Below are 26,883 nucleotides of genomic sequence, written 5' to 3'. Positions count from 1 at the left end.
TGACTGTTACATTTTGTGTAATTTCCATTACACGTTTCAAGTCTTCACATTATTGAGAAATTAACTTTAATGAAGTAATGCTGAATAGTTGACTTTATTTATGTGACTTTTTGTGTTGGCTAAAAGTGAAATTGACATATCCCCAAATCCTGAAATCAGCAAGTAAGCTTCAAACAAATGCATTTTTTTGTTGTGGAATTCCCCCATAATTACAAATAATATGTGTTATCAATATCTTCCACACATAGATATAATCAGATTACATTATACTACCTACCTTTCTTCTAAACTCGAGAATAAAAATGTTCAAATCATGTCAGAATTACATTTTTCAATAATTGAGCATACTGTCTTTTGAATGGTAAGAAAAAGAGTATCACCCTGGTAAAACAGCACATCAGTGTACATTCTGGATTTTAAATACAAGTCTTGTTGTATTAATATACCACAAGATGGCGCAACTATTCTCTTTATTATGAGTCCCCAAAAAGTATTGTTTCATCAGCAATTTCATCATCTGCAACAACTGAATGTGGGTCACTCAGTCAAATTTTATTGTTTAAGTTCAGATGTTTTAGGATAATGCTATATGTTATTTGTAAAGACATTTGTCCCATCAATTCCCCATATATATATAGTACATTGATATCTAGAATACAATAAGTATACAATAATAAAGAAGACATAATATACAACAACATGTGGTTGGTTTTTGTGTGTTGATTTATATATTTATTTATCTATATTATATTTATTGTCACTATTGGTATGTAATTGCCATATAATAGCCTCAAAAGCATAAAAGAGATAAGAGAGGCATGGTCCTGGTCCGTGGTGCAAAACCAAAGAATGAAAATAAGGTTCAAACAGCAACCTGCACAAACAAGCAAGGTAAAAGATACAAGACAAAGATACAAACATACAGTGCCTTAATGTGTGTGCGTGTGTGTGTATATGTATGTATATATGTATATATATATAGTGTGAATAAATGTAAACACATGTCAAGTGAGCTACTACTACTACAACTACTACTACTACTACTACTACTGATAATAATAATAATAACAATAATAATAATAACAATAAAAGCAATAAAAGCAGCCCAAAGTACTTTAAGAGAACATGACACGCACTGAGTGCATCACATGAGAAATAGACATAGAATGAACATACAAACAGGGATGTAATGCCATAGTTCATGTAAAATAAGACGTAAAATAACCCTTACTTGATAGTAATAGTTGCTACATGCACCAAATGCTTAAATGGACCTAGAATTTAACATTAAAAAGGGGGAGAGAATGACATCATTAACAAGATGTAAAGCAACACCCAGTAAAGTTAATGTTAAATAGTGCTACAAACAACTGTAAACTGCTTTTAAAAGGCAGTTTGGGGTCTGGAGGGATATTAAGCCAGTGTTGTAAGATGCAAGTTCCAGGTAGTAGCCTAATAGTCATACAACGTTATGCACCTACATAATTTTTATTCAATATGACTGCATAGAGGCCGTGGATGTAGCGGACATTTATAACATTCAAATTCGTGAAAATCCTAATTTCTGTTTAAAATTTGATCTGTATGGTTTTACCTGACCGATTACATGGATCACAACAGGAACTCGAAGTACTACTGCTGTTCTCCTTCCTCCTGTTGGCAGCCAGGGAAGCGCTCTCCTCCCGTAGACTGCCTGCCGGGCTAATGAGAAGTGCTAGAGACACAGAGCCCACCATTGGCTGTCCCGACTGCCGAGGCTGGCAGGCAGTGGCGACAGGGAAGGACCTGGACCGACGGACCTTTTGGGTTAGATACTGAGAGAATACCTGAAACTCGGACGAAAACGAGGGGAATATAAAGTTTTTATTTGCGGTTTGGATTTTCCAAACGGATCAAAACGTCGCTAACGTTCAATGTTAGCTGGAAGTTTTCGAGATGTGGTGACGCGACTTCACCGAATCGACGGGAAGCTAACGTTAGCTGATGCTAACTTGGTAGATTAATCATTTCAGTAGAGCTTTGAAGAGCTAATCTTTTTTCAGGAATTTTAAAGTCTTTACAGTATTTTCGACAATGTAAGATAAATAGCAATGCTATTTTGTAGCATATTGTCTATTTTTATATGGAAAAGAGCGTATCTTTAGACAACTACCTGACGTTATCTTTGCTAAGTTAGTATATGAAACTAGCAAGCGTTAGCTATCTAGCTGGCTAGTAGCTTACGGTGCTAGCCGTCTACTTTAAACTGACTTCAAGCCAAAAAATTCTGCTTCAAATTAGCCAACGCTAGCAGGGCTACCACTGTTTCCACGTCACCTAACTGTACCATTACATGTCTACCTGTTGTGAAATGTTATCGTCGGTAAATTAAACTGTATTTTCGAGGATCGGCGATTGTTTTGACAAACAAAGATAAGATACTTTACTTCCAAATCTAGATATGCAATCATCGAATCACCAGCGTACTTAATGCTAGCTTGCTAACGTTAAGTTAGCCGGCCAAACTTGGAATACTGCCCCCTGCTCACTTCATGTGGGTTTCGCTTTGAGGCCTTTAGGAAATTATCCCCTTTTTCACCTAGAGGATCCTTTCCACAGCCTTAATGCATCCTTAACCCCTGCTTGGAATTTCTTTTTATCTGAATGACTCTGGATATTTGTGAAGTTTGACAAGGTTGCAACATACAATTGGAGTACCTGGACTTCGTTGACGTTTACTGTGCAGAACAAAATAACGTGCATTACAAAGTCATTTGGAATAACGCCATTCTGCAAAGGTAAGACACAGTCACACGTTACTATCAAACAGATTTAGGCATACGCTATAGTGTTTCGTTAGAAGTGACCGATCACATTTTCACGTGTTGACTGCATCATAGTGAATAACACTGATTTAACTGTACTTGTAACTTTGCTCTTGTTATGACTTACGTTGCTCAAAGACCATACTTTATTTTCCTTTACAGAAACTGTTTTTGCAGAATGTTACTAGGTCAGACTAATCTAAAGTTAATTTGCAAATGCAATGACAACTGCAGAAATTACATTTAAAGTTAACCCTTTAAAGCCTTAAGCGACATCGCTTTTCTTGTGCTGCGTTCAGATACCTTCCATAAGTATTTACACCATTGAATCCTGAGCAAACTAATCTGATTTCTCTCAAAAACATGGGAGAAAAAGGAAACGAGCAACTTGTAAAAAAAAAAAAAGAAGAAAAAAAAAAAATTGCAAGAAATGTTTAGATTTAGAAAGTTAAAGAAAAAAACAACATATAATGATCACAATTGCATATTTAAAAATATGTTACAGAATTGATATAATGTCAAGCACTTTTTCCAAGTCTTGTTTGCCTTGTTCGTTTTTTAAAATATTCTTTTTTGTTTGTTTGTTTGTTTATTTATACTAATGTTCAGGTAGCTTTTACAAATTTCTTGCAAGTTTCTGGGTTTCTGGGTTATTTCTGCACTTACGTTGATTATATATATATATATATATATATATATATATATATATATATATATATATATATATATATATATATATTATATATATTTATATTTTATATATTCTTTCTTTCTTTTTTTTTTTTTTAAGAAAGCAAGCCAGTTTGCTCAGGTTCCAAAGGGTAAAGTGAGTAACAAATGTTGGTGCCCTCAGTATTCTGTCCTGTCTTGTAATCTTTGTCTCACATGAGGAAATACTCCTGTCAAAGAATGTTTTATGATTAAGGCTATTCAGGTGTCCTGCTTCTAGATCTTGGGTTGTCATCTTTACTTTTTGATGTCTGTGATGTCTGTGCAATCTTCCACTGGATGCACCATCTGTCACTCCTCTCCATGGCTGTAGAGTGACCCTCCCCCTCATAAACATCGCTGAGCCTGAGTGGCTTGACCTCGATATGGAGTGTTGGTTTTATATTATGCTCCTGATAAATTAGGTTAAGTTTGGCTCCTTCCACTAGAAATGGTGTGTATCACCTGAAACATGCAAATTTTATTTGGAGTTAAAGGTGGCAGGTTGATTTTTGTTTGGTTAATTCCCATGTAACACGTATGGTCCAACAGCTCTTGAACACAATTTTTGGAAGATACAGTTGATTGTTAGTGCACTGAACAAAATATGGGTTTCTGAAAGCACATGGCTTTTGGCATCCCAGGTGATGCAAAGAATAAGATGAAGCCGTAGCTCTGGCTTCCTACTCCACTTGTTCCAATTTGCAGGTTGTTGTTCCTTGTAGGTATGTTAAATCCAGTTCACATGATTCTTGGCTTTTTGTCTAGCAGTCTGTCTACAGGACTTAAGCTCCTTGGTGTGGAGAGTGGCTCTAATTCTCCAGACCTTCCTGCCCAGCTGTTGTTAGATGCAGCATATCTTAACAAGCGTCAGACAACACACCTTTCTTAGCTGCCTGTAATTGATATAAGGCTCTCTGTTCCTTTCTGAACATTAATGGGCTAATGTACTTCACTGTTCACCCAGGGAAAGTAATCTTATATTCCTTATTAAACTTCTGTGATGGCCGATGCTCTGGTGTCTACAGAGTATGCTGATTAAACTTATTTTCAATTTGTATGGTACTTTTCTTTAATCATCTGTAACATTTGCAAAACAGTAAATGCATTTCTGAAAACAATTCATACCAACAACCACAGAATTACCAGCAAAAGTCTATAAGTTGCTTTAAATTTTTACTTTATCTCTCAAATACAAAAAGTATATTTATTTCTGTGCTTATGTCAAAGCCATCAAAATGACAAGTTGTTGTGTCATTGTTTACCAACAAGATCAAAATGCTTAGCAATGTTGTCAATACAACATTGTACTCTTAAGTTTTTTCTTAGGTAAACTATGGCTAAGGTTTTGATGACAGCGCTTGAAAATATACAAGGATGCATTTTTTTCTGTATGACATAACCCAGATCTATAAAAAGTTGGAATGATGTGTAAAATCTAAATAAAAACAGAATGCAATCATTTTTAAAGCCTCTTTCGACCTATATTCAATTGAATACAGTAAAAAGAAAATATTTTTAATGGCTGTGAAAGGGGCATCCTGGAAAGGTTCAGTTGTTCGCAGGTAAGGATGGTATGAGGTTCACTACTTTGTGAAAGTGCTTGAGTAAATGGGACTGTTGGTGGAATATTAATTTGGATTCGTCATGTAAACAGCTTAGTAGGGATCATGTCTTTTTAGGAATAACGGCAAAAACTGGACTATATTGTGCATGTAAATATACTCAGTGAGACACATTCTGGATGTGTTAAAACAGCATGGCTATGTAGTAAACAAGTGCGGGTACTGCTATAAATTTGAACATTAATATCTTGCCTTTGTTAAGTATTTATTTGAATATAGGTCAAGGATTTGCAAAACATTGCATTCTGTTTTAATAACGTTACTTGGGGTTGAATATCAAAACTACAAAGTTAGACATTACAGGGAATCATAGCAAGAGATTGGACAGGATTCACCTTTACACCTTTACTCTTTGTAGTGTCATTTGTTTACAGACCATGTTATTGCAAAACAGGAAGAAAAAAAGACAACACTCTTTTGCAACAGTGCATGACACAAGTTTAAAAAAAAATACAAAATCAGAAATGCAAACATAGGAAAGACACCTAAGGGTGAAGACCTGCATATGCTGTGCTTTATTGGGAATTTCAGTGGTTGATCTAATGTTTCACAGATTCCCTTTCATTAGTGAAAGTCATGATTCACCTCATTTACTAAAACAGCCTAATAGAAATCTTTTAGGTGTTTTAGAGCTTTCCACACTAGATTTAAAGCCACTTAAATTTACAACTTAGCCCTAGTGTTTTGCATTGCCTGTTAAGTTATATAATTGATTACACTGATCATTTTTAGGCAAGAATATCTGGACTTTTTCCAACAAAATTATTGGTTAATAATTGTTTTTTTTTTCACATTTAGTAAATGCTTTTTGGGTGTATATTGGCATAGTTTTTGAGGAGGAGAAAGAATTAAAAATCCAAATTCTGTCTATTGAATCCCATACTGACTGTAAAGAGTGTCAACATTCCCACTGTCTTAATACTAAAATGTTTCAGTTTATCACCTGCCTGTGCTGACAGTTTTATACTTTTTCATATCCTTTCCCCCTTACAGTTCTCATCCTCATTCTAACTTCAGACTGTTTCATCTTCTGTTGTCTCCTTTGTCCCCACTCTGTCCTGACCAAACCTCGGTTGTAGATGATGTGCGAGGTGATGCCCACCATCAGCGAGGCTGAAGGGCCCGGCGGGGGAGGTGGCAATGGTCATCGAGGCTCTGGCTCCCCGCTGCAGTCAGACTCAGAGGGTCACTTTGAGTCGCTGATGGTGTCCATGCTGGAGGAAAGGGATCGTCTTCTTGAGACTCTGAGAGAGACGCAGGAGAATCTGGGCCTGACTCAGGGCAAACTGCATGAAGTTAGCCATGAAAGGGACTCACTGCAGAGACAACTTAACACTGCTTTGCCACAGGTAAGTGAGAGAAACCATTTTTCATTTTTTCATTTTTCACGACTTTGCAGAGAGTAGAGTTTAATGATAATGATGAGTACTGTGAGATGATGGAGGTTTGTCAGCTGCAGCAGCCGCCCCAGGCTAATCTGTCCCACAGTCTCGCCTTGTTAAGGTCAAGACTAGGGCTGGGTGATTTTAGGGCTGCACCTGACAATTTTTTTATTGATTATTTTTTTGATTAATTGATTAATCTATTGTTTTTTTTTTAATTAATTGATTAATCTATAGATTATTTTTAAATTGATCTAACTATTATTTTTTTATTACTCAATAAATATAACAACTTTACTGAAAATAACATTTTAAAACTTGTCATACTCTGCAGGGCGTTATTCCCCAACAAAAAATAGCCCAGTCTTAACTGATAATCTGTATTTTTCAGTCTGATATAAAGTCTCTTTCATAAAATTAATGCAGGAGTTTGTTCCACTCAAGTAAAAGGAAAGTAGTGCAATCTACATTTAGCAATCCAACAGCAAAATAAATAAAACAACTTAAAATTCAAGTAACTTAACAAATCAGTTAGTCTTTGTTACAGTAACAAACCTCAAATCTAGCAGTCCAACAAAACATCTTTTAGTAAAATTAGTGCAATTTGAATAACACTAAAAGTTTTCTCTAACATAAATAATTGTAACTGGTCCATTTTTTCTGCATCAAAAAAGGCCATAACTGGGCCTTAAGGCTGCTGATATGAGTGCTGTATTTTCATATTTATATGCACACATTCCTCTCATTTATGAAGTTATACAAGCTCCTGCACAGCTGACAACCCTATTCTGTAAATGTTTCAAAATAAAATACATTGTATCACCAACTGATAGCATTCTGTTCACAGAGACGCAGTCAGATAGCTTTCGTTTTGAAAGGGAAGCAAGGAAGTTGAGGTAAAACAAACATATTTGTATTTCCTCATCTCTGTGACAGAGACTTTAAACTGCAGTATAAAGTGGTATACAGTCAACAAATGCGAGCGTCACGCGTAAAAAAATGGCGAGCCACTGTTTCTCTAGATGTGCTGCAGCTGACACGCAGCTCAGACACGCCTGACAAGCGCTGACAGGCGAACAGTGTGCACGCTCTAACTTGATACACAAGCGCCAAAACAAAAAATACGCCCGGCGTTGCTCACGCTCTCATTATGCGCACTATGTGAAACAGTGCAACACGTCGACGCACGTTACATGAATCGACGTATTCATGTAATTGATTACATCGATGCGTCACCCAAGCCCTAATCGATTTTATCAATTAATTCGAATTTGTGGTTCAGGGTGATTTTTAAAACGAAAATCTCGACCCTCCCGATTTTCCCGGGACACCCCTGTTTTTCCCTGCCCTTTCCCGTTGTCCTCCTGGCGTCCCTTCTCTCCCCTATTTCTCCCCATTTAGAGCCCCCACAGATGCGCATAATATCCACAGAGGACTGGGGGCCATGTCTGCCTTTTTGACGGAACAACATAACAGCAGCTGGTTAGAGAGTAAATACTAAAAATGCACAAAAATAGTTTTTGTTTTGTTTTTATGAAACGTATCTGAATACAGACTGTGCACCAGGCGTGCGCATTTAGATACTAGAGTGTAGCTCGTGCCACACATTCCTGTCCGAACCAAAGTAATTGAGCCCAAGAGATTCATTTTACTATTTTCAGAAACTGGCAAAAAGTGGGCCTAATACAAACAAATATCACACCTGGCTGATCACACAGCTGATCGATAGATCCATGAGAGCAGACTGAGAGCAGCGCAGTGGCAGACTTCTCATCCAGCTGCTTTCTGCTGCTGCTCACCTCAATGGCTCCTTGCTGTGCTGTAGGGGTAAGGGGAAAAATCGATTCTTGGATACGTTGCAATGTGGATGTGGACGATTCGTCATCAGTTTACAAATGTCAATAATTGATAATCTAAATGTTACTGAATACCTTATGTTGAGGCAACCCAGAGGGCAGTGCAGCACCTGGACAGTACCACAGACATGCTAGAGTAAGCCTATCTGATTTCAATAATTTACCGTCACAAAAGGCAGCAGTTGCAAGCATGTTTTAATTTAATGTCTAAATAATACCATTTGCAAGACAAATGTGAAGAAAATAACTGAAAATAACTCTAAAAGTCTGTTTCACCTCAAAAATTCTGTCTGTTTGGCATTAATAACACCACAGTGGAGCACTCCTCCCTGTTATTTTGTTATTCTTATACAGGCAGAAGACTCAAGTGCTTTCAAATTAATTAGTTCATTAGGACAATCGGTTACGGAAAATGAATGAATGAATGAATTTTGTTTAAATGAAGAGCTTGCGAACCATTCATGATGATTGCCAGTGATATTTAATACTGTATTTCTGTGTAATAAGGACACCAGTGGAAGGTTTGGTATGCAGTAGGGTAGAGCCAATGTAAATTTCCAAACTGATTTGATATTAAGCAAAACACAAGACCGCTTTACCGAATTTTACCAAGTTTCCAACATAATGACAGTGTCCCAAAAACTGATTGTCTATCATGTAGCATCATGTGATAGACAATCTGTGCTCTGTGTCCACACTGAAACCATGAAATATGCACGTGTTACTTCTGTAAATGAACCACGTAGCTATCAGCTATGTGCTTGAGATCAGAATGGAGACAAAAACTCTTAAAAGACAGGTGAGTAACCTACTTGATATCTTCCTGCTTCTGTAGTGTTACTTTTTAAATGAAAAATATGTTTAATATTGTGATATTTACCAAAAGTTAGCCAACAGCAAATAACATTAGCATAGCTTGTTTTTAGCAATGGTCATCTACCACAGCAAAAATATTCAGCTTCCTGGTAATCTCCCTACAGCCAGCTGATTCTGTGTTTAAGTATTTGTAGTGAAATGTCCTCATCCATTCGGCACTTTCAAAGCAAGCTTCAGATATAAATAGAAACATATTGTCCAACAATTCAGCTCACAACGGCGCTTGCAGTCAGTGAGGACAGCTCTTTCATTGGCTTCATATCCAAAATGTTGCCATATTAGTGCAGTTTGAGTCTTTTTAAGAGACTAACCATGACTTCTTTCATCAGCCCAAAAGGTACACAAAAAAGCAGCTCTTCCTCCCTCTTCTCTCTGCTGATAATCGATCTCTTTTATGCTGCTGACACTGGCTGCCTCAGCTCAGTAATAATTACACACACACTGTATGACACTAGTTGGGATTGAACGGGTCATGAAAAAAACCTGTCCTGTTTGGTTTGCTTATCACGGTTCGGACCGTGTTCATTGTTCAGTTCAGTACATATGCCAAAAACACTTTAGGCCATAACACCATGAAGTTTCTTTTTTATAATTTGGCACAGAGGCGGAGTGGTGAAGTATTGAGGGTCCGCAGCTTTTAAACAGTCTCTCAGTGAAAAGTCAGACAGGGCAAAAGCCATAATGAAAGCATTGGAGGGTTTCATAGCTAAAGACATGCAGCCTTATGCCATGGTAGAGGAAGCCAGATTTCAGCATATGATCAAAGCATTGAGCCGCAGTATAATGTCCCCTCCTGCTGACACTTCAGCAACATGATAATTCCCCGAACTTAACAAAGAGACAGAGATGTCTGACACACCTTATGAAGCCCTTACCACTGATGGATGGACCTCCAGAGCTACTGATGTTGCCTAACTGAGAGAGACCATTACATTACTTCAGAGTGGGAGATGAAAAGCTCAATTTTGCACACCCACTCCCTTTATGAGAGCCATACAGGTGAACATCTCTCTGTAGCACTGACACAAGCAATGACAGAATGGAAACCTGAGATAGGCAATAGCACAATCCCTGTTAATGCAGACAACACAAAAAAACATGGTAAATGGAGTCAATGCAACAGGCGTACTATGAGCCACAGATTGGGTGCTCTGCACACGCTGTTAATCTCGCAGCCAAGAAAGCAGCCTCAATAAATCAGGTAATCTGACTCCTGGGGATTCAAGCATGCTCAAAAGGTCCTACAGGTGGCAGTAATACTGTATTTTAGTGACAAGAAAACCTATTCTTTTAATCAAGATTTAACAAAGACATGTTTATGTCCTAAGCTATAATTTGTTTGAGGTAAACACTTGTAAACTTTTTCCGACAAAAAAATGAAATACATGTTAAAATCAGAATCGTCTCCCCTCTTGCTGTACGAAAATCTCACCTAGCTTTAACCTAAGACTGTCACAGTGATGTGCCTAATGCCAAACTGCCTCATTTTTTAAGGTTTTGCTTAACTACGTGACATATCCTTGCAGAATAACTGTTTTTTTAAATACTGTAAATGGGGGATTGTTATGCTATCTTATGCTAATGTACAGTATTTCTGGAGTGTTAAATGTCTGCTAAACGGACCCGAAAACCGTGACTCAAAAACTGTGACTCGACCTCAACAGTCAGGTTTGAACATTTTTACATTGACCCAATCCTACCATCATGGCATGTTATAAGCCATGTTACTGTTTGACAGGAAATTGAAACTAGCGGAGTTCATTTTTCATGAGTAGTCCAATAAATAACAATGAATCAAAATCATTCTCAGAGCGGACTGAGTTACGTCTTGCGTGTTTTTGCATCAAAATTAGTTAAGAAAATAAAAGAAAATTTGAAAAGAAAATACTAAGAGAAACTACTTTTGTCACAAAGGGAAAATAGATAAGCTACTGGTGTTACATCATTGCAGTGAATATTGCAAAACACAATATTTTTTTCTTCCAAATTACTTTCAGCTCTACTGTGAAAACTGATATGCAATAAGCCCCTTTTAGTAATTGGAATGCATAGCTCTGCTTCTATTTCTGCTGTTTGCATAACATAATGTGGAGGCATTGTGATCCCGAGTTTGTCCATCTGCTTGCAGGACTCATGTTTTTACCCTCTGTGGTCTAATATTTAAAACAAAGGGATTAGGTTTCCAGTTTTGAATGATACACAAGAGGTTAGTGATTAGTTAAGTGTTGTAGTTTTTGTTAGTTGTTTTTTTCCGTGTTTGTTTGACAGTTTAATAAAGGAGTTAGGGGGACATTGATGCGTGTAGACTGTGAGTGATCATAGCTCAATATGTGATAAATGATATGTCAGCGTGCTGAAAGCAGAGAGGTGTGAGGGACCACTGCATACAGAATGCTGAGCATATCTCACTGTGCTGTAACTGGTAGTGTCCACACTTTGTGGAGTGTTAAACATTAGATGGTAAGAACTGATGTTGAATACACTTGTGGGATGCCAAGATCTTTCTTCACAGCTCCGTGTTGTACAGCTAGGAAAACTACACCAGTGAAAACATCCAGACACTGTGAGGACCCTTTGCCATCAGTAGCAGTAACACATGTAGACTTTTCTTAGGACCTTTCCTAAGAACAGATTCAAGAAACATTAAGATATTAGTGACTAACTTAAATACAGTCCCACCCAACATAGGAGTATTTATATACAGATGCTGGACTACAAAAGGAGACCAAACTTATTTATGGGTGTCAGTTTTTTGGCTATGGCGAAGGCCAAAATGTGGCAATATGGCAACAGACAATATGGCTTGTTGTTTTTACCTGAGCCAGTTTCTGAGAAACTTGTAGCCCTAACAGCCAGTTGAGAGTCAGCAGTCATTGACCACACAAAACAGCAATTAAAACAATTTTTTTGACAAATGCCAATCACCACAACCACAAGAGCTTTTTGAGCATGCAGTTAGAAATATTGACACACACTCGTAGGACCAAGTGCATGGTTCCCTCCAGGTGTAAGCCTGAGATTAAAAAAAAAAGTAGAAGAAAAGTAATGCACTAGCATGTTTGAAATTAATCTTAACATAACACAAACCTAGTTTTGATGCCAGTAGGTGATCATCTTGTCTTCATACAAGTATTTTAGGCCTCCATCAGACTAAAGCAACAGAGTTATGTGTGAATGTCTGTGTGTGTTTGGATATGTGGATGCACACTGCTGTGATTGTGTCAGCTGATCATCTGGCTATCTGCCAAGCCTTCTCGGATTTGTATCTGAAACGCAAGAAAATCCAGAAAATAGAAGCACTTCATATGCTTTTATCTGGTGTTCATGCACTGGTCAACATTCTTTTGTTTTCAGTGCACTTTGCTTGCAAACTTCTGCATCTACACCAAAACTCCTCTTTGGGTGTTTTCCCTTATTTACACTGATTACTTAATTACATAGTCTTCAATTACATGTCTGCTTTTATTATTTACAATGATCGAATTTTCAGCAAAACCCTTACAGAGGGCAGCTTTAAATATTTCTTGAGTTATTTGAAGTTGTCACTCAAAGCTACTATAAAAAGCGTATACTGGATATTTTAGCTGTCTATTGCTTGGGAAGCTCTTGCTCTGCCAGCTTTGCCCTCTTGTTTTTATCCCTTATTAATGAAGATGAATGAATGCATTCACATATCAGACTCACTTTTGGAGAAGCTTTAATCAAACATATGATTGGAAAATGTGTAAAGTCAAGGGTAACCAGCTGGAACAGTCAGCCTGATGATTACATTGAGACACAATGTATGTAACCTTAAGAGGAATGAAATCGGTGCCATCTTCCAGGTCCTCGGGCTGTAGGGTAGGTAAAGGGGAGGTGCAAATTTCTCTTTTGTTTCCTCCCTCCTGGTGAGAGTACCCTTCCACTGGAATGCACAAACATTCCAGGGCCGCTTGCTCACATGTCAACAGCTTTTTCAAACTCCAGCGGTGCCCTGTCTGATGGTACTGTTTTTTTTGTTTTTTTTATACAGTGTGTGTAGGGCAAGTTGGTCAGAAGCTCCCAAAGTCACGTCATCTCGTGAATAGCTTATTGACACCAGTTTTCACTGTATTCACACACAGATTTCTTTAGTTGTCCAATTTTAGGGCCCACATGTTGCGTCAAAGTCAGTTTCGCTGCTTCTGAGTTAGCCAAGGCTTTTTAAAGTTTTGCTTGAAGTGGGCTTCTCTGCATATGTGTTTGTGTGTGCTGGCTGTGAATTTCCTGCTGTTTTCTACAACTTCCATGAAGATTGTTGAAGCAGTAAAAGAGAAAGAGGTGGTAGTAGTTAGGCTATGTGCTTGATGTTGCTTCATTCATATGTTTACCATATATGTTTCTCCAGCCAAATGTCTGGCAAATGTCTCACAGCACTCTGGGCAACTGTCCTCTCCTCCCCCTCGCCTCGCAGAAAAAGTAAATGTCAAGAAAAGTGCCAACCAAAATCATAAGAGATGGCGTCATCACTCAGACAAAATGTCCATTGACTGTCAGTTAGTAGTCAGATTCAGTGCAAGTGAGATGATGGAACTGCCTTTGCATATGAATAACATTTTTAACTTTTTGTGGAGGGCATTGTTGTGTCAATGGCTGTTCCATGTGTTGTTTTCATTGTGTTAATGTGATGTCTGGTGAGGGGTACTGCCTTTGGGTGTAATCATAAGTGGAAACATTTATCTAAAAAAACATTTATCTCACACTTTTATCTCACATAAACTAAATAAAAATCCACTGATATCCCTCTCCCCTAATATCACGGGTTACTTTTAGGTAGTGATAGGGGGATGTGTGAGATAACGGGACATCCTGTGTCAGTGGCTGCATAGTTTAACTGCCTGTCTGTATAGAACTGAGACGTGCTACTTGATGTACAGTGGCTTACTTCACTCAGAGGATCCTGTGGCCACTTACCTTGGTCAGATCTTATCTCAGTTCTGGTCTCACGGTTATGAAATAAAGTCCTGACTGAAGTCGGGACTGGTGAATCACTGCCTATCACATGCCGCAGCCTTTTTAGGACAACAAAGCTCTTTTTACACAGTGACTGCTGCAGAGTCCCTTCTTTATGCTCACTTTGATTTTTACACAGATCCAAATATGTGACTTTGGACAGCACTGAATAGAGGCGGGATGGGACTGACATGTAGCACAACAGCATCGGCCTCTATTGTGACATAAAACATAACCATGGCAGCGCTTTCTAAACAATAATAATGGGAAGGCATGACAATAACAATTATTTACCTTCTGCGGTGGGTCGCACTCATAACAAGTTGTAAAAAAATCACATCCGTGCCGCCTATGGAAAGTTTTCATGGTGTTGGTAATGTTATCTTTTCTCCACAACCAGGAGGTGCACAACTGGACAACATTCAAAATATAAACTAATCTATCAGGATTGTGTACTTCTATGTAAGTGACTGACCTGTTGCGTGCGGCAGCAAGCAAAAGAGGGAAAAAATACAGGTTGCGACCTCAGTATTAAGGGTGTAGTTTGGCAGATATTTGGTGTATATTGCAAAATAAGAGACTCTTTGTATAGCAAAAATCCCAATTTCAGTCTTGCTATTTTGTTAAAAACTAAATAATGACTGCGACTTGGCAGTTTTTGATATTTTGGTCTGTATTTTGAAGGGGTGAATCGACCTCAGTGACAAACACTATATTCCAGTCAGTGATACAATGGCTTGAATTGAGAGTGCACAGTGGTAAGACGGAGAGACAAAGACTGACTTATTCCGCTCAGTGACATGAAAGTGACAGAGTGCAAGTGTTGCCTTTTGCCAAATGAGAGCAGAATTAGTAACTTAAAGGAAAGTGACACAAGATGGGAGAGTGAAGGCTATTCTCCCATACAAGCTTTAAAAATAATCCTATGTGCAGTTTAATTACATACTGGCCTCTCTTGATGCATTCAGTATAAATACTTAAAAATGTTGTCTTTGGCAAACCAGGTTCCAAGCAGTAGCTGTTACATAGCATATTTTCAATAGCATGGAGTGGTGCAGGAATGAGTCCTAAAATCTGTAAATGAGTTAGCATTTCAGAGCTGCCGGTTCCCTTTAACTTGAAGTTAATAATGTTTTTTTTAATGGGTTTTTGATTAGATGTCTGAAATACGGTCCTTGGTTAAAACAAGCTAAAGAGACTTTCAGGGTTTTTCTGTGACATAGATTTCGTCATTAAATATTAAACATGTGAATTTTGAAGCCTTTACGTCTTTAAAAAGGCGGTTGTTAATAAGTGGCTAAATGTGACTACAGAATGTCATCATGTCGAACACAGCTTTACAGACTTGTTGTGGTTGTGATGTTGAAGTCATGCGACCGTGGTGTAGTTTATAGCCTAATGTTAGCTTTTTAATTCTTGTGATTCCATTTATGCTTCATAAATCCTAAAAGTGTTGTTGTGATGATTATCTTGCTGAACAAAACTTGTAACTACACAGAGCCTATTTTCTGCAATAATACAAGATCCAATGGTTTTTTTGATGCTGGAACCTGCAGCAATCAGGATCACTGTGATTACATATATTTTATCTCTCAGTGCGTTGACATAATGTTAGAAAAAGTGGAATTATTGTGTTAGTCTGACTAAAACTGGACTTTTAAAATACATGTAAACTTGTTAGTCCCCCTGAAATCTGACTAAATCATATTTCTCGAAATCAGATTAACACCTTGATAATGCAGTTGGAAATGGAGCTATTCCATGATGTAGACAGCTCAGCCACACTTTAACTGGACTAGACGTTCTGCACATGCTCCTAGTTGTCCGTTACTGTTTGTTACATGAGGGGTAAAGGGGTTCTGCAAAACGGGTCAGCCATTTTTTTAAAAAAATGGAAGCACTGAGGAGGGACTTGTGCTTTTAATTTTGACTGGTGAGGGACATACAACTTGAAAAGGTAGTATTTTATATTTATTATAAATTAAAAAAAAAAAAAATAAAGTCCCATAACACGAAAGCCAAGCAATATTCTGCTGTGGACGGGGAGTCTGATGTTTTTGATGCAACTGCTTTAAATCCTTTAAAGGGCTGTCTTACAGCAAGGCTAAAATGTTCTAAATATTGCGCATTCTACACTTAAAGTTATATTGATTTGGATATTGTTTTTTGGGGGGAGTTTTTCCTTAGACAATGTAAGGGTCTAAGGGCAGAGGGATGTCGTATGTTGTAAAACTCTCTGAGACAGACTGTGTTTTGTGATAATGTGCTTTATAAATAAAATTGAACTGAATTGAAAATGAATTGATTTTTTTTAGGTGCCTTTAAACTAATTATTGAAGGAAGAGTTTGTGCAGCACCATTTGATTATATATACATGATGCTGCATATTTCTGCCCCAAAGTTGTTGTCAATAAACAGTTGTGGTTGTGATGCAGATATATTATATATATCATAGACAGTATAAATAATAAACGTTTAATCAACTAGATTAAAGGGGACATATAGCCACCTGCTGTGATGGAGTCTTCTAAGAATATATGGATTCTCAAATGGTGCTTGTATACTGGGACAAGGACAGTAGTCCAGTTAAATGACCTAATGGAGCTATAACTATAGTTCCAAATAACTGTGCATGTAAACATACTGACTGTTAAACAGAGTTCATTTGCTACAGAAAAAAACTGGGGATACATTTAATAAGCAGAAAGTTCTACCTTTAATGTGGTTCTACATTAACACGGGAAGTTTTTTTCTCTCTGCTAGCTCATGAAAGAGGACGCTGTCAAATTATTCTTCCAAGTTTTCTCGTCACCTGCCTTGTCAAATGGAGATGTGTCTCTCTCCGCTTTATATAACTCAGTAACCAACCACAAAGGAGACAATCTGCTTTCTTTTGCACAATGAAAACACACGATGATCTGGCCTTAAGGCCCAGACACAGCAACTCAGAGAGCTAGCATCAACAAAAGCCCCCTGCTGTGTGGCCTCATGTCTCTGTATCTTGGTCAAAAAGTTTAGCCAATTGTTTATATTCTTCTGTTGCGTTTCTCTTCTCGTGCACTGAGCTGAATTGCTAATCAGAGTGTTTTCATTCTGTGACGTGCTCCACGGCCACTGATTCAGCATGTGGGCACACCGTAGCTACAAAGGACACTCACCAACAACCTAACAATGATTGCCGACCATTGGCTTGGTGATTCACGACCTTAACAGAATGGTCAGCCTGTGATGCTCCTCCTCTGTCACGCTGAAAAGAAATTAAGCAAACTGCTGAAGTGGTAATTAAGTTGTTTCTTCTACCAACCATGCATGATAATGGATTCAAGGATCTCAAAATGATTTAGTCCTGTTTGACGGCTAAGCATTATGAGGAAGTTGGGAGGATACATTGTACAGTACATTCAGGACATTTGTGTATGCACATGGAGTGATGGAGCACACGTGATTATTTGTATTAGACCGCACAGGAAGAAAGACATTTCTGTTAAACTTTATAACAAGACATCTTACAATCTCAGGATACAATTCCACAGTGATACAAGAACCTTAATGATCCCAGTGATGTCGTTGTCTTTAACTGAAGGTAGAAAGAGATGGTGCGAGCTTGCGATCGGGCAGCTGCATTAAATTGACTTTCTGTGTGTGTGTGTGTGTGTGTGTGTGTGTGTGTGTGTGTGTTGTGTGTGTGTGTGTGTGTGTGTGTGTGTGTGTGTGTGTGTGTGTGTGTGTGTGTGTGTGTGTGTGTGTGTGTGTGTGTGTGTGTTTGGGCAGCAGGCTAAGCAGCTCTGAATAGGATCCATTGTAGTGTCTAATTAGTTTTTGACGGTGAGTCCTCCTCCAGGAAAACAGATGCCCTCAGCACAGTGTCAGATTTCAGCGCATGCCATAAGCTTTTAAGAACAGCTAAAGTCATTATGTAGGAGGTAGGCCTATTGGTTCCGATCTCAGCTCCAAATAAAGCATAGCCTGATGATGCTGGAAAGAAAGAGCTTATTCTCAGGCTTATTCATCAGTTGCCATGCTCTTATGTGTTTCCCAACTTTGAGAATCCAAAAAAGTGTGTTTTCAAGCAAGAAATATTGAAAGAATTAGTGTTATGAAGGTTGGAAAATTAAAAAATGTCTGTGTGTATTTTATAGTCATTTGAAGTTTGTTTACATTCTTGTCTTTACTATTGACATAACAGAGAGGAGCCTCGCTTTTTCCTTTTTGTGGTGTTGCCAGACCTGCAGTGTCAGAGCAGTCTCTTCTGCTTTTGCATTTTTTATACCTGATCTTCTGCCTACAAAAAAAGGCAAGCTCAAAATGGGAGAAAATATCATATTACTTTTGCCCATATTGTCTTCTCTTGCATATATCAGAATTTAACAGCATGGACTTAAATAACTGCAGTTCAGTTCTGGTCCTTTAAGTAGTAGTCCATGTTGTAAAAGTTGACCATAACATGTATTATTGCAGAGACATTGTTTTAAAGGTTTAAAAAACTTTAAAATACTTTTTTCTGTGTATGTACACTGGCGCATGTGGCATTTAAAATAACGTGCACCTTTTTAAAAAATGTTTACCAGCACCAAAATTTCTTGTATTTGTCTTAAATCTACACTTCTACCATGGCTGTAGCAGGTAAGTAATGTGCAGTGGTGCTCCTTCAAATTTTATATCATTTAGATCATAGGACCATAATGAGTAGGGATCCCCGATCACATTTTTTGGCCCCGTTCCTGATCAGACTTATTTAATATTGAGTATCTGCTGATACAGAGTTCCGATCCAGTAATTCCATTTTTCAAGATAACACAGCTGTGCAGTGCACATCTTAAGAAGGCTTCTTTAAATTGATGAGTAAAAATACATGCATCCAGGCTGTTTCTTTATGTTTTTAATATTTATTAGCCTATATGTCTTTTTTTATTTACAAAATAAAGTAGAAAATGACAAACCTGTCCTACAATCTTGTTGGCATCCTTGCTGTCGAAGGGAATGTCTCTGTTCCTTTAATAGAGAATCCTTTGGTCCAGCCAGTGTCTGAGGTATCTGAATGATCTGTATTCTGCAGTTTTTGTTTTCATTTTTTGCACATCTTTTTTATTAATAAATAAGCCATGGTGGCTTTTTCCTTGCAGAGCTTTTGTTTCACTTTGCAGTGGTTAGTATGGCTGTAGTAAGGTCTCCATCTCTCTCTTGTCCTCTCTCCTCCAAGCGGGGCAAAGAAACACCTTGCACTATTTTTGACAGCAAAAAGACTATCACACTGGGCAGAAATGAAATGAGTGCTCATAACTTCAGTAAATGGTGTAAATAAACAGTCTCATACTGTGTTTTTGCTTACGATGTGTGGTATTTTGCAGCGAGTCAGCTCCTGCTCTGTGTTTGGCAGAGAGGGGATACAGAGACAGCTGAGTGGAGCAGAGGGGATGAAGGCTGTGCTTCAAGTTGCTATGCTTAAAATAAAAAACATCTGTGTGACAGCTGACATAAAACAAAGGATCGGATACCCTATAAGCTAGATATAGCTGATCCCGATCCATCAAAAATGCATTGATTGGCCCCCAATCATATGTTTTAGATCAGATCGGAACATCCCTAATTTTTAACAGCGTCTCTGCAAACTTAATTTGCAAAAATATATCATACAAGGACATCGTTGGTTTATTGTATTTGAATATTTATGGCCAAACATTGACCTCTACACTTACTCATGATAACAACAGCTTTTAATGTTATCTGTGTTTATGAATTCAACCAAACGTGACACTAGAAAATTAAAGAAAAAATTCCCAATATTTTTGTAAAACTAAAAAAGCACCAGTATCTTAAATAAAGAGGTGTGTCCTATCTAGAGTTACATTTTGATTAAATTTTAAGTCACCAATTTTGTATTATTTAAACAGTAATGCATGGATGATCCTTAAGTAATCCCCCAGTAGTTAAATTCGAGAGCAGGAAGGTGAGCTATCCGTCCTCTTACTGCCACCATTGGGTGAAACTAAGTACAAGTTGCCTCTGGGTCTGGAGTGAATGCTGTTTGAATTTCAAAATTAATACTAACTTGACTGAGGTGCGGAGGCCGCAGCTGGTTTGACCACAGTGTTTACATGTTGCTGCTGCTGGACTGTGCCGCTGTCTCATCTATCCATGAGCTGACAGTGTCCTCCTTCCATACAGCCATGTTATCAGTTCTGTAAATTTGTTTTTCACTGCATGAAAAAAAGGATGTGCAGTGTGTGAGAAGTCTGTCACTGAATGCATGAAAGTTGGCAGCTATATGAAGTTATGTGCACTGGTGCATGTAGTGCTGTGAATAACTTGCATATCCTTGAATTTCATTCTGACTACGTGACAAAAATATGTGTAGGTGTATGCAGAATATGAAAATTAAACATTAAATATGAAAAAAGATTAAAAACAGAATCTCATAAGGCATATGAACATTGAATCCAGCTGAAAATCTGTTCAAATCAAATTTCTTTTGACATTTTGTGGTGAAAATCTATTATAAATTAACAGTCCAAGTCCTTTTGTGTTTCATTATAATGTGTGCAAGCCACATTCAGAAGAGGAAAATTTAAATTGCTTTATTAAAACATTATTCATTCATGCCAATCCAGCACTTACATTTTTATTTTACCCACTCCCAATCAGGCAGATATCATAAATACTTTTGTGTGCTTCTGTGTGTTTTGATACGCTGTTTCTTTAATAGGTTGGCACACATATTCGTGTACACCCCCTCCTCCCTCCTCCCTCCTCTAATCCCCCCCTCCCTGTTCTGAGGCTTACAGAGCAGCTCAGGCCACTTCTAACCAGCATCTACACTCACTGAGCCAGACGCCAGTTTACGCTGCTGCAGGGAGGAATGGGATCAGGCTTTAATGCCCATGGCTGTGTTTGCATGTGTGCAAGCTTACCAATCTACTATAGTCAACCTGTATATTTAGTTTTCATGTATAGATTGCGGAAATCATACTCAAATTTGAAGCTTATCTACCCCTTTCTCAACTACTTAAAATGTGGCCAACATGAGTGAGGACAGTAATATAATGAGGGAAGTGTTTTTGTATTACACTACTGTATAGAAATGCTCCACACATGTCTACATGTTATCATGTCCACTTGATGTAGGAATTAAGGAGGGTTCACGGTCACCATCCACCAAGTGCTACATGCATGTAGATTTTCAGTTTGGCAAGTAAATCTCCGAAGGCCATTCACCACACTGGCAGAGAATATTTGTCCCAAAAAAGTCATGTGATTCTCTATGCTGTGAGTCATATCTGTGTTTTGGTTTCATTCAGGGGCGCCTGACTCTGTGGCTCCACTACTTGCTGTGTGTCTTAAACACACACAATTGTGCCGAAATGCAGGTGCAGCAAAACTTGACAGTCTCAAGTGCTCCTCTTTTTGCGTTTTGAGCGCTCTTGACTTTCACACTATTGTTTGGTACAACTGTGGACATGCGGGCGGTGGCACAGAGGAAGAGAGACCTGCATAGAGGTGGTGGATTTACAGCAGACATAAACTTAATACTATACAGTCTCTGGCTTTTGTTTGATATCTAGTGTTGGCCAAAAATGCTGCACATTAATGACGCATCATTAGCGCCATTAGCTTGTTTACTATGTTATGTGAATAATGCTGTTACACTGAACATTCAGCTGAGCCCATCCATTGAAACTTAAAAACTTTGTATGGAAAACTAAACTGATCATGGAATATTTGCATTGAACAGCCAAATCCAATTCATCTGGCATGAGTCGCCTGTGCCCAGGTTGTGAAGTGACACATGCATGTTAAGCAGTTGCAAGGAGTTTCTGTGGGTTGGATTTGATGGTGCAGTCTGGGTCAGATTCTAAGACAATGTATTTTTAACCATGTAACACACAGAGGAAGGTCCAGGTTTTCTTTTTTCGGCTTTCTTTGTAAAGTTTTTTTTTAAAAGCATATATGGTATAACAAAGAAGATTATTTAGAACAATAAAATGAAGTCTGTAGCAAAGGCAAGTACTTTTGCCAGTTAATAATTTATTTCTCTACATCACTATACAGAGTTTACCAGCCAGACTAGGAGTGTGAGCATCTTAAGTGTGCTTCACTACAACTTGGTTTTCTTAGACTGAAATCATTAAACCATAAATTTCCATTATACAAGTCCACAAGCAGGAACCAAATGCTCCCACGTGTTTACACTGTAATATTTTGTCTAAATTATGAATTTAAGAGTATTAGGGGAAAGAAGAGCGTGTAGAGGCAGAGAGATCCTAGGTTGCTGTACAACTCAACCTCAGCGTCTGCTTTGGAATGTAGGAAGTGAGGCACTCTGTAATTAGCCCTGGGCCTGCCTCTTACGGCCTCTGACTGGCTGACAGAGAGTGCAGACCTCAGAAGTAGCCAATGGCAACCTCCCACTAAATCCTTCAGTGAAGTGGAAACTGTGCCAGTTGGTGGAAAAAATCAGAGGCTGGAGTTGAAGGGAAGAGAGAATAGTTGTGGTAGTGACTGAAAAGAAGCCCCCCCCCCCAGGCTCCCACCCTCGGAAACGTAGCAAGATGGCCTCGCCACTAAGGGTGCCTGTGCTAGTTTTTGCAGGGCAAAAAATCAGGATGGCACATTCTTTTGGTCCAACCATGCATGTAATCCCTAAAAGCAAGTGTGTGTGTGAGTGTGTGAGTGTGTGAGTGTGTGAGTGTGTGAGTGAGTGAGTGAGTGAGTGTGTGTGAGAGAGAGAGAGCGAGCACAACTGCTTTGGTTTGAGGTGAACCTGAGAAAGATGTGAGGTTAGGTATTTTAGAACAAGATAGATAATGTCAATATACTGTATTCTCATATTTCTTATGTAGTTTTCGGTGTATGTCAGAAGTCTCTTTGATGGTGTTTACCCCATTTTAAGATCCTTGTCTTCCATTTTAACATCAAACCGTGTTGCTATATCTATCCTACACTGGTATTCTGACACTGAGGTGTCTGAATGCAGCACAAGAAAACTGATGTCAAATCAGGTGTTTAAAGGGTTAGCTGGATATTTTGATACTTGATTGTCATATTTATAATGTCATATTACTGATAATCCTTTCTATTTTAAGACCCACCTTGCTCTTTTTTAGGGTGAGATTAGAGTAAGTGTGTAGTGTGGTACTATAATAAAACAGAGCACTTGTGTTGCAGAGCAGCAGATACAGCTGATACTACCTTTAATACTTTTTTTTTGAAAATGCAGGTGATACCTGATATGATAGGATGACCAGTGAAGTGTAAAGGGGTATCAGCAGTTTTATCTTCCTCCAGGAACAGACTTTACATTTCTGAAGTGGATTTGGAATTTATTTTACACTTTTATCAAAGTTTTAATCTTTGTATATGCTAGCTCCATGTCACCAACAGTTTTCATCTTTCTCAAGCACAGTGCCTTGAGAACATGTTACTGTATTTGTACATTTCTATTCTAGGAGTTTGCTGCACTAACAAAGGAGGTGAATGTGTGCCGGGAGCAGCTTCTGGAGAAGGAGGAGGAGATTGCTGAGCTGAAGGCAGAGAGGAACAACACACGGGTGAGTATAATGTGCTGGTACACATGAAACCACACACTGTTCTCAGCCTTTAAGGACAAACTGTATCTTAAACTTCAACAAAAAAGGATTACACATTCAAACAGGACACAACCTCCACTATCTTCCATTGAAAAGGAAAGTTTCGCTGGCCTGAGTACTTGAGTCAAATCCCTGCCAAATTTCTGCGTGTTTCTGTTTTTAGGATAGGTGGTTGTCATAACATTGGCTGATGAATCAATTTCTATGCTATAATGCAAACCTTTGTCACAAGTTGTGGGCATTGTAAATTACTTAGTCATCAAAATATTTCACCACTGACAATAAATTCCATCACAGTAAGCTGTTTGTGCAGAGGAGGAGCAGGACCATACCTCCAGGAGTGTGCTGTTAGTCAGTACTGTCTCTGACTAGGATCTGTATACTCCTACATACTCTTCACGTTGAGCTTCTTTTTTCTTTTAAATCCCATAATCTGTATAATGTAAACAGTATTGAGCAGTGAAATGTGTCAGTATGCAAGATCAGAAATTTGAAAATATTACTGAAGCTGGATTTGAAAATGTGGATACAGCACAGAAGTACACAGAGGAAAAGTTGTGGGGGGAAAAATGAAAAATTTAAAAATAGGAAATCATTTATTGTATGGCCATCAGTCTACCTGATTGCAAGCTTTAGGCTTATCAATGAAAAACAATGGATCTAAAAATAATGCAGCAGCATGGATCTACATTGCAACATTACAGTTTCATCAGAACTCGATTGCTGTGGAAAAACAACAACTGTATAGTGATATATTGCAAATGTGACTACAAATGTGCAAATGTTAATTTTAGCCTGATGGGTCTCTAGCCTGTTAACACTGTCTTCTGTGTGTCCCCAGCTCCTGTTGGAGCACTTGGAGTGCCTGGTGTCTCGCCACGAGCGTAGTCTGAGGATGACGGTGGTGAAGAGACAGGCTCAGTCTCCAGCAGGAGTCTCGAGTGAAGTGGAGGTCCTTAAAGCCCTTAAGTCACTTTTTGAACACCACAAAGCCCTCGATGAGAAGGTACGACTGTCTGTTTTAGAGTATTGGAAACAAGTGAATGTAGCAGGTAACGTGTGCATATTATTTATGTGTACATGTTAACGTGTGTTGTATATATTTGACATTACAAGGCAAAGAAATGGGAGCTGCATAAAGCCTTGTGAAGTTGTGCAGGTTTATTTATATTTGTTTCACATGTTTTGTAGGTGAGAGAGCGACTACGTGTTGCCTTGGAAAGATGCAGCGCGTTGGAGGAACAGCTCACTCTCTCGCACAAAGAAGTAAGCTGTCATAACTTCGAATAAAAAGTACCGCCTGATGACATAATGACTGAACTCCTAATTAGAGATGTCAGTTTTCAGTTGACTTTGCTTTCAGCAGCCTTACACACATAAGCAGTTACTAATCTGTTAACAAACCAGTAACTAACCATTTTTTTTTAAACAGCAAAATGGTGTGAAACACAAAAGGCATTTCCTTTTAGTCTGGCACTTAATTGTCTCAGCAAGCTTTCGCACTACATTTTAAAGTGCTATCCATTTAAACAGAGTGAAATGGTATTGCTTTGTCATGTAAATTTTATGTCTTTATTTTATTTTCTGTTGTCTTTGCTGACAGACAGCTGGCCACATTAACATGCGGAAACACAGACCCTGTTTAGACCTGATTTTAGCATGCATTTCAGTGATCCCAATGCAAGTGGACAATGGGACACATCGCCTTTCATACCTGTCCCTGTCATACGTCACCAGCTGACCACTTGTGTTCAGATGCCGTTACTGCCCTGCTCACAGTTACGACATCCCACACTTGAGCTTGCTGCTCTGTAGCATGCTTGCTGCTCACGTTAGCAAATTTGTCAGTACAGCTGGAGATGTCACTGTCAGCAGGACCAGCACGTCTCCTATAAAGAAAAAAAAAAGATGTTTGGTCACGTAACACTTTGTCCAGTTCGGCATAAAATGGGTAAGTTACAGAGCATGAGTGAGCTGTCAACAAAACAATCACCATGTCCTGTGCCAAAGATGTGGTCCTTGTCTGAGACGCTTCAGATTGGTGTTAGCGTTTATACTACAAAACGTTTATGGTCAAATGCATCCCAAACCGCCTGGACAAATAGTTTTAGTGACTGGAATTAGATCAGAACTATGTCTTGGTGGCTGTATACACTTGTATTTAGAGCGAATCAGTTGTCATCAGATCCAGTAGTCATCGCATCATGTGACTTAGTCGCAGTTACTGCTGGTAAAAAGGCCATGGTGGCTTTCCTACCGGTAATCGCTGAATGCTACTAGCTACTTTCCACTAAACCCAGCTGGTGCACAGTGAAGTAAACTGAAGAAAAGCATATTTAACCTATAATCTGACATGTGTAACAGGTACTCATCCCTATGCCAATCTTCAATTGAATACCAAAAAAACCTTTCAGCAATGTAGGTCCAAAAATCAAAAATCTACTGCATTCATGTGATGTAGGGAAGGTTTTGGAAGAAATTAACAGCCTAAAGTTATCACTTCAATCCCCACCCTAATAGTTTTTATTCTCATCTTTGCTCCTCCTGATTGATACATTTAACAACAGACTGAGTGCTGCCATCCAACTACAGAAATTATACAGTAAATCGATGGTCACCACCTTTTTCTGTCAGTGCTGACTGTCATAATTTTGTTGAATTACAAATACAACTACCTTTACCTGAGCAGTATTTGTGCCTTATTGGGCTCAGTATTTGCAGATTATGAGTATTTGCAAACCAGGAGATGCTGGGGAATAAAAGACATGACACACATGTCCACTTTCAAATTACATCAACAATGCCCCTGTCATTTTGTACATTTGACCTGCTTGATGACAGAATTTCTATTTACATATTGGGTACTCACTGTATCTAAGAAGAAGAGATTCACCGCTCTTACGTACACACGTGTGCTCATGAATGCAAAGAGGTCTTTAGTCCACTGTGTATAGAATGGGATTAAGATTGACAAAAGGCCCAGAGGGTCTTGGGGAAGTGTCCTAGATTTCCTCTCTGCTTCATGCTGCAGCACTTCATGCTACAGTCATCTTTTGTTCCTTGGAATCAGTCTGGGA

At 38.5% G+C, this 26,883-nt stretch overlaps 1 protein-coding gene across 16 annotated transcripts in view; it reads left to right on the top strand.

The window, feature by feature from the left end:
• Positions 1-1,725: 1,725 nt before the first annotated feature.
• Positions 1,726-26,883, top strand: part of ppfia1 (PTPRF interacting protein alpha 1) — a 65,850-nt gene continuing 40,692 nt past the window's right edge. For all 16 annotated transcript variants that reach the window (XM_042484958.1, XM_042485029.1, XM_042485020.1 and 13 more), the window contains exons 1-5: positions 1,726-2,777; positions 6,217-6,486; positions 23,666-23,767; positions 24,648-24,812; positions 24,998-25,072. In XM_042484958.1, the coding sequence (XP_042340892.1) occupies positions 6,217-6,486; positions 23,666-23,767; positions 24,648-24,812; positions 24,998-25,072 (612 nt within the window). In that variant the 5' untranslated portion in view covers positions 1,726-2,777. The remainder of the gene's footprint in view (positions 2,778-6,216; positions 6,487-23,665; positions 23,768-24,647; positions 24,813-24,997; positions 25,073-26,883) is intronic.

This window comes from Plectropomus leopardus, chromosome 1 (assembly GCF_008729295.1).
Source record: "Plectropomus leopardus isolate mb chromosome 1, YSFRI_Pleo_2.0, whole genome shotgun sequence".
In the NCBI taxonomy this organism is placed as follows: Eukaryota; Metazoa; Chordata; class Actinopteri; order Perciformes; family Serranidae; genus Plectropomus; species Plectropomus leopardus.
Note: the sequence above shows the minus strand (reverse complement) of the source record. Positions and strands in the feature narration are given on the sequence as shown.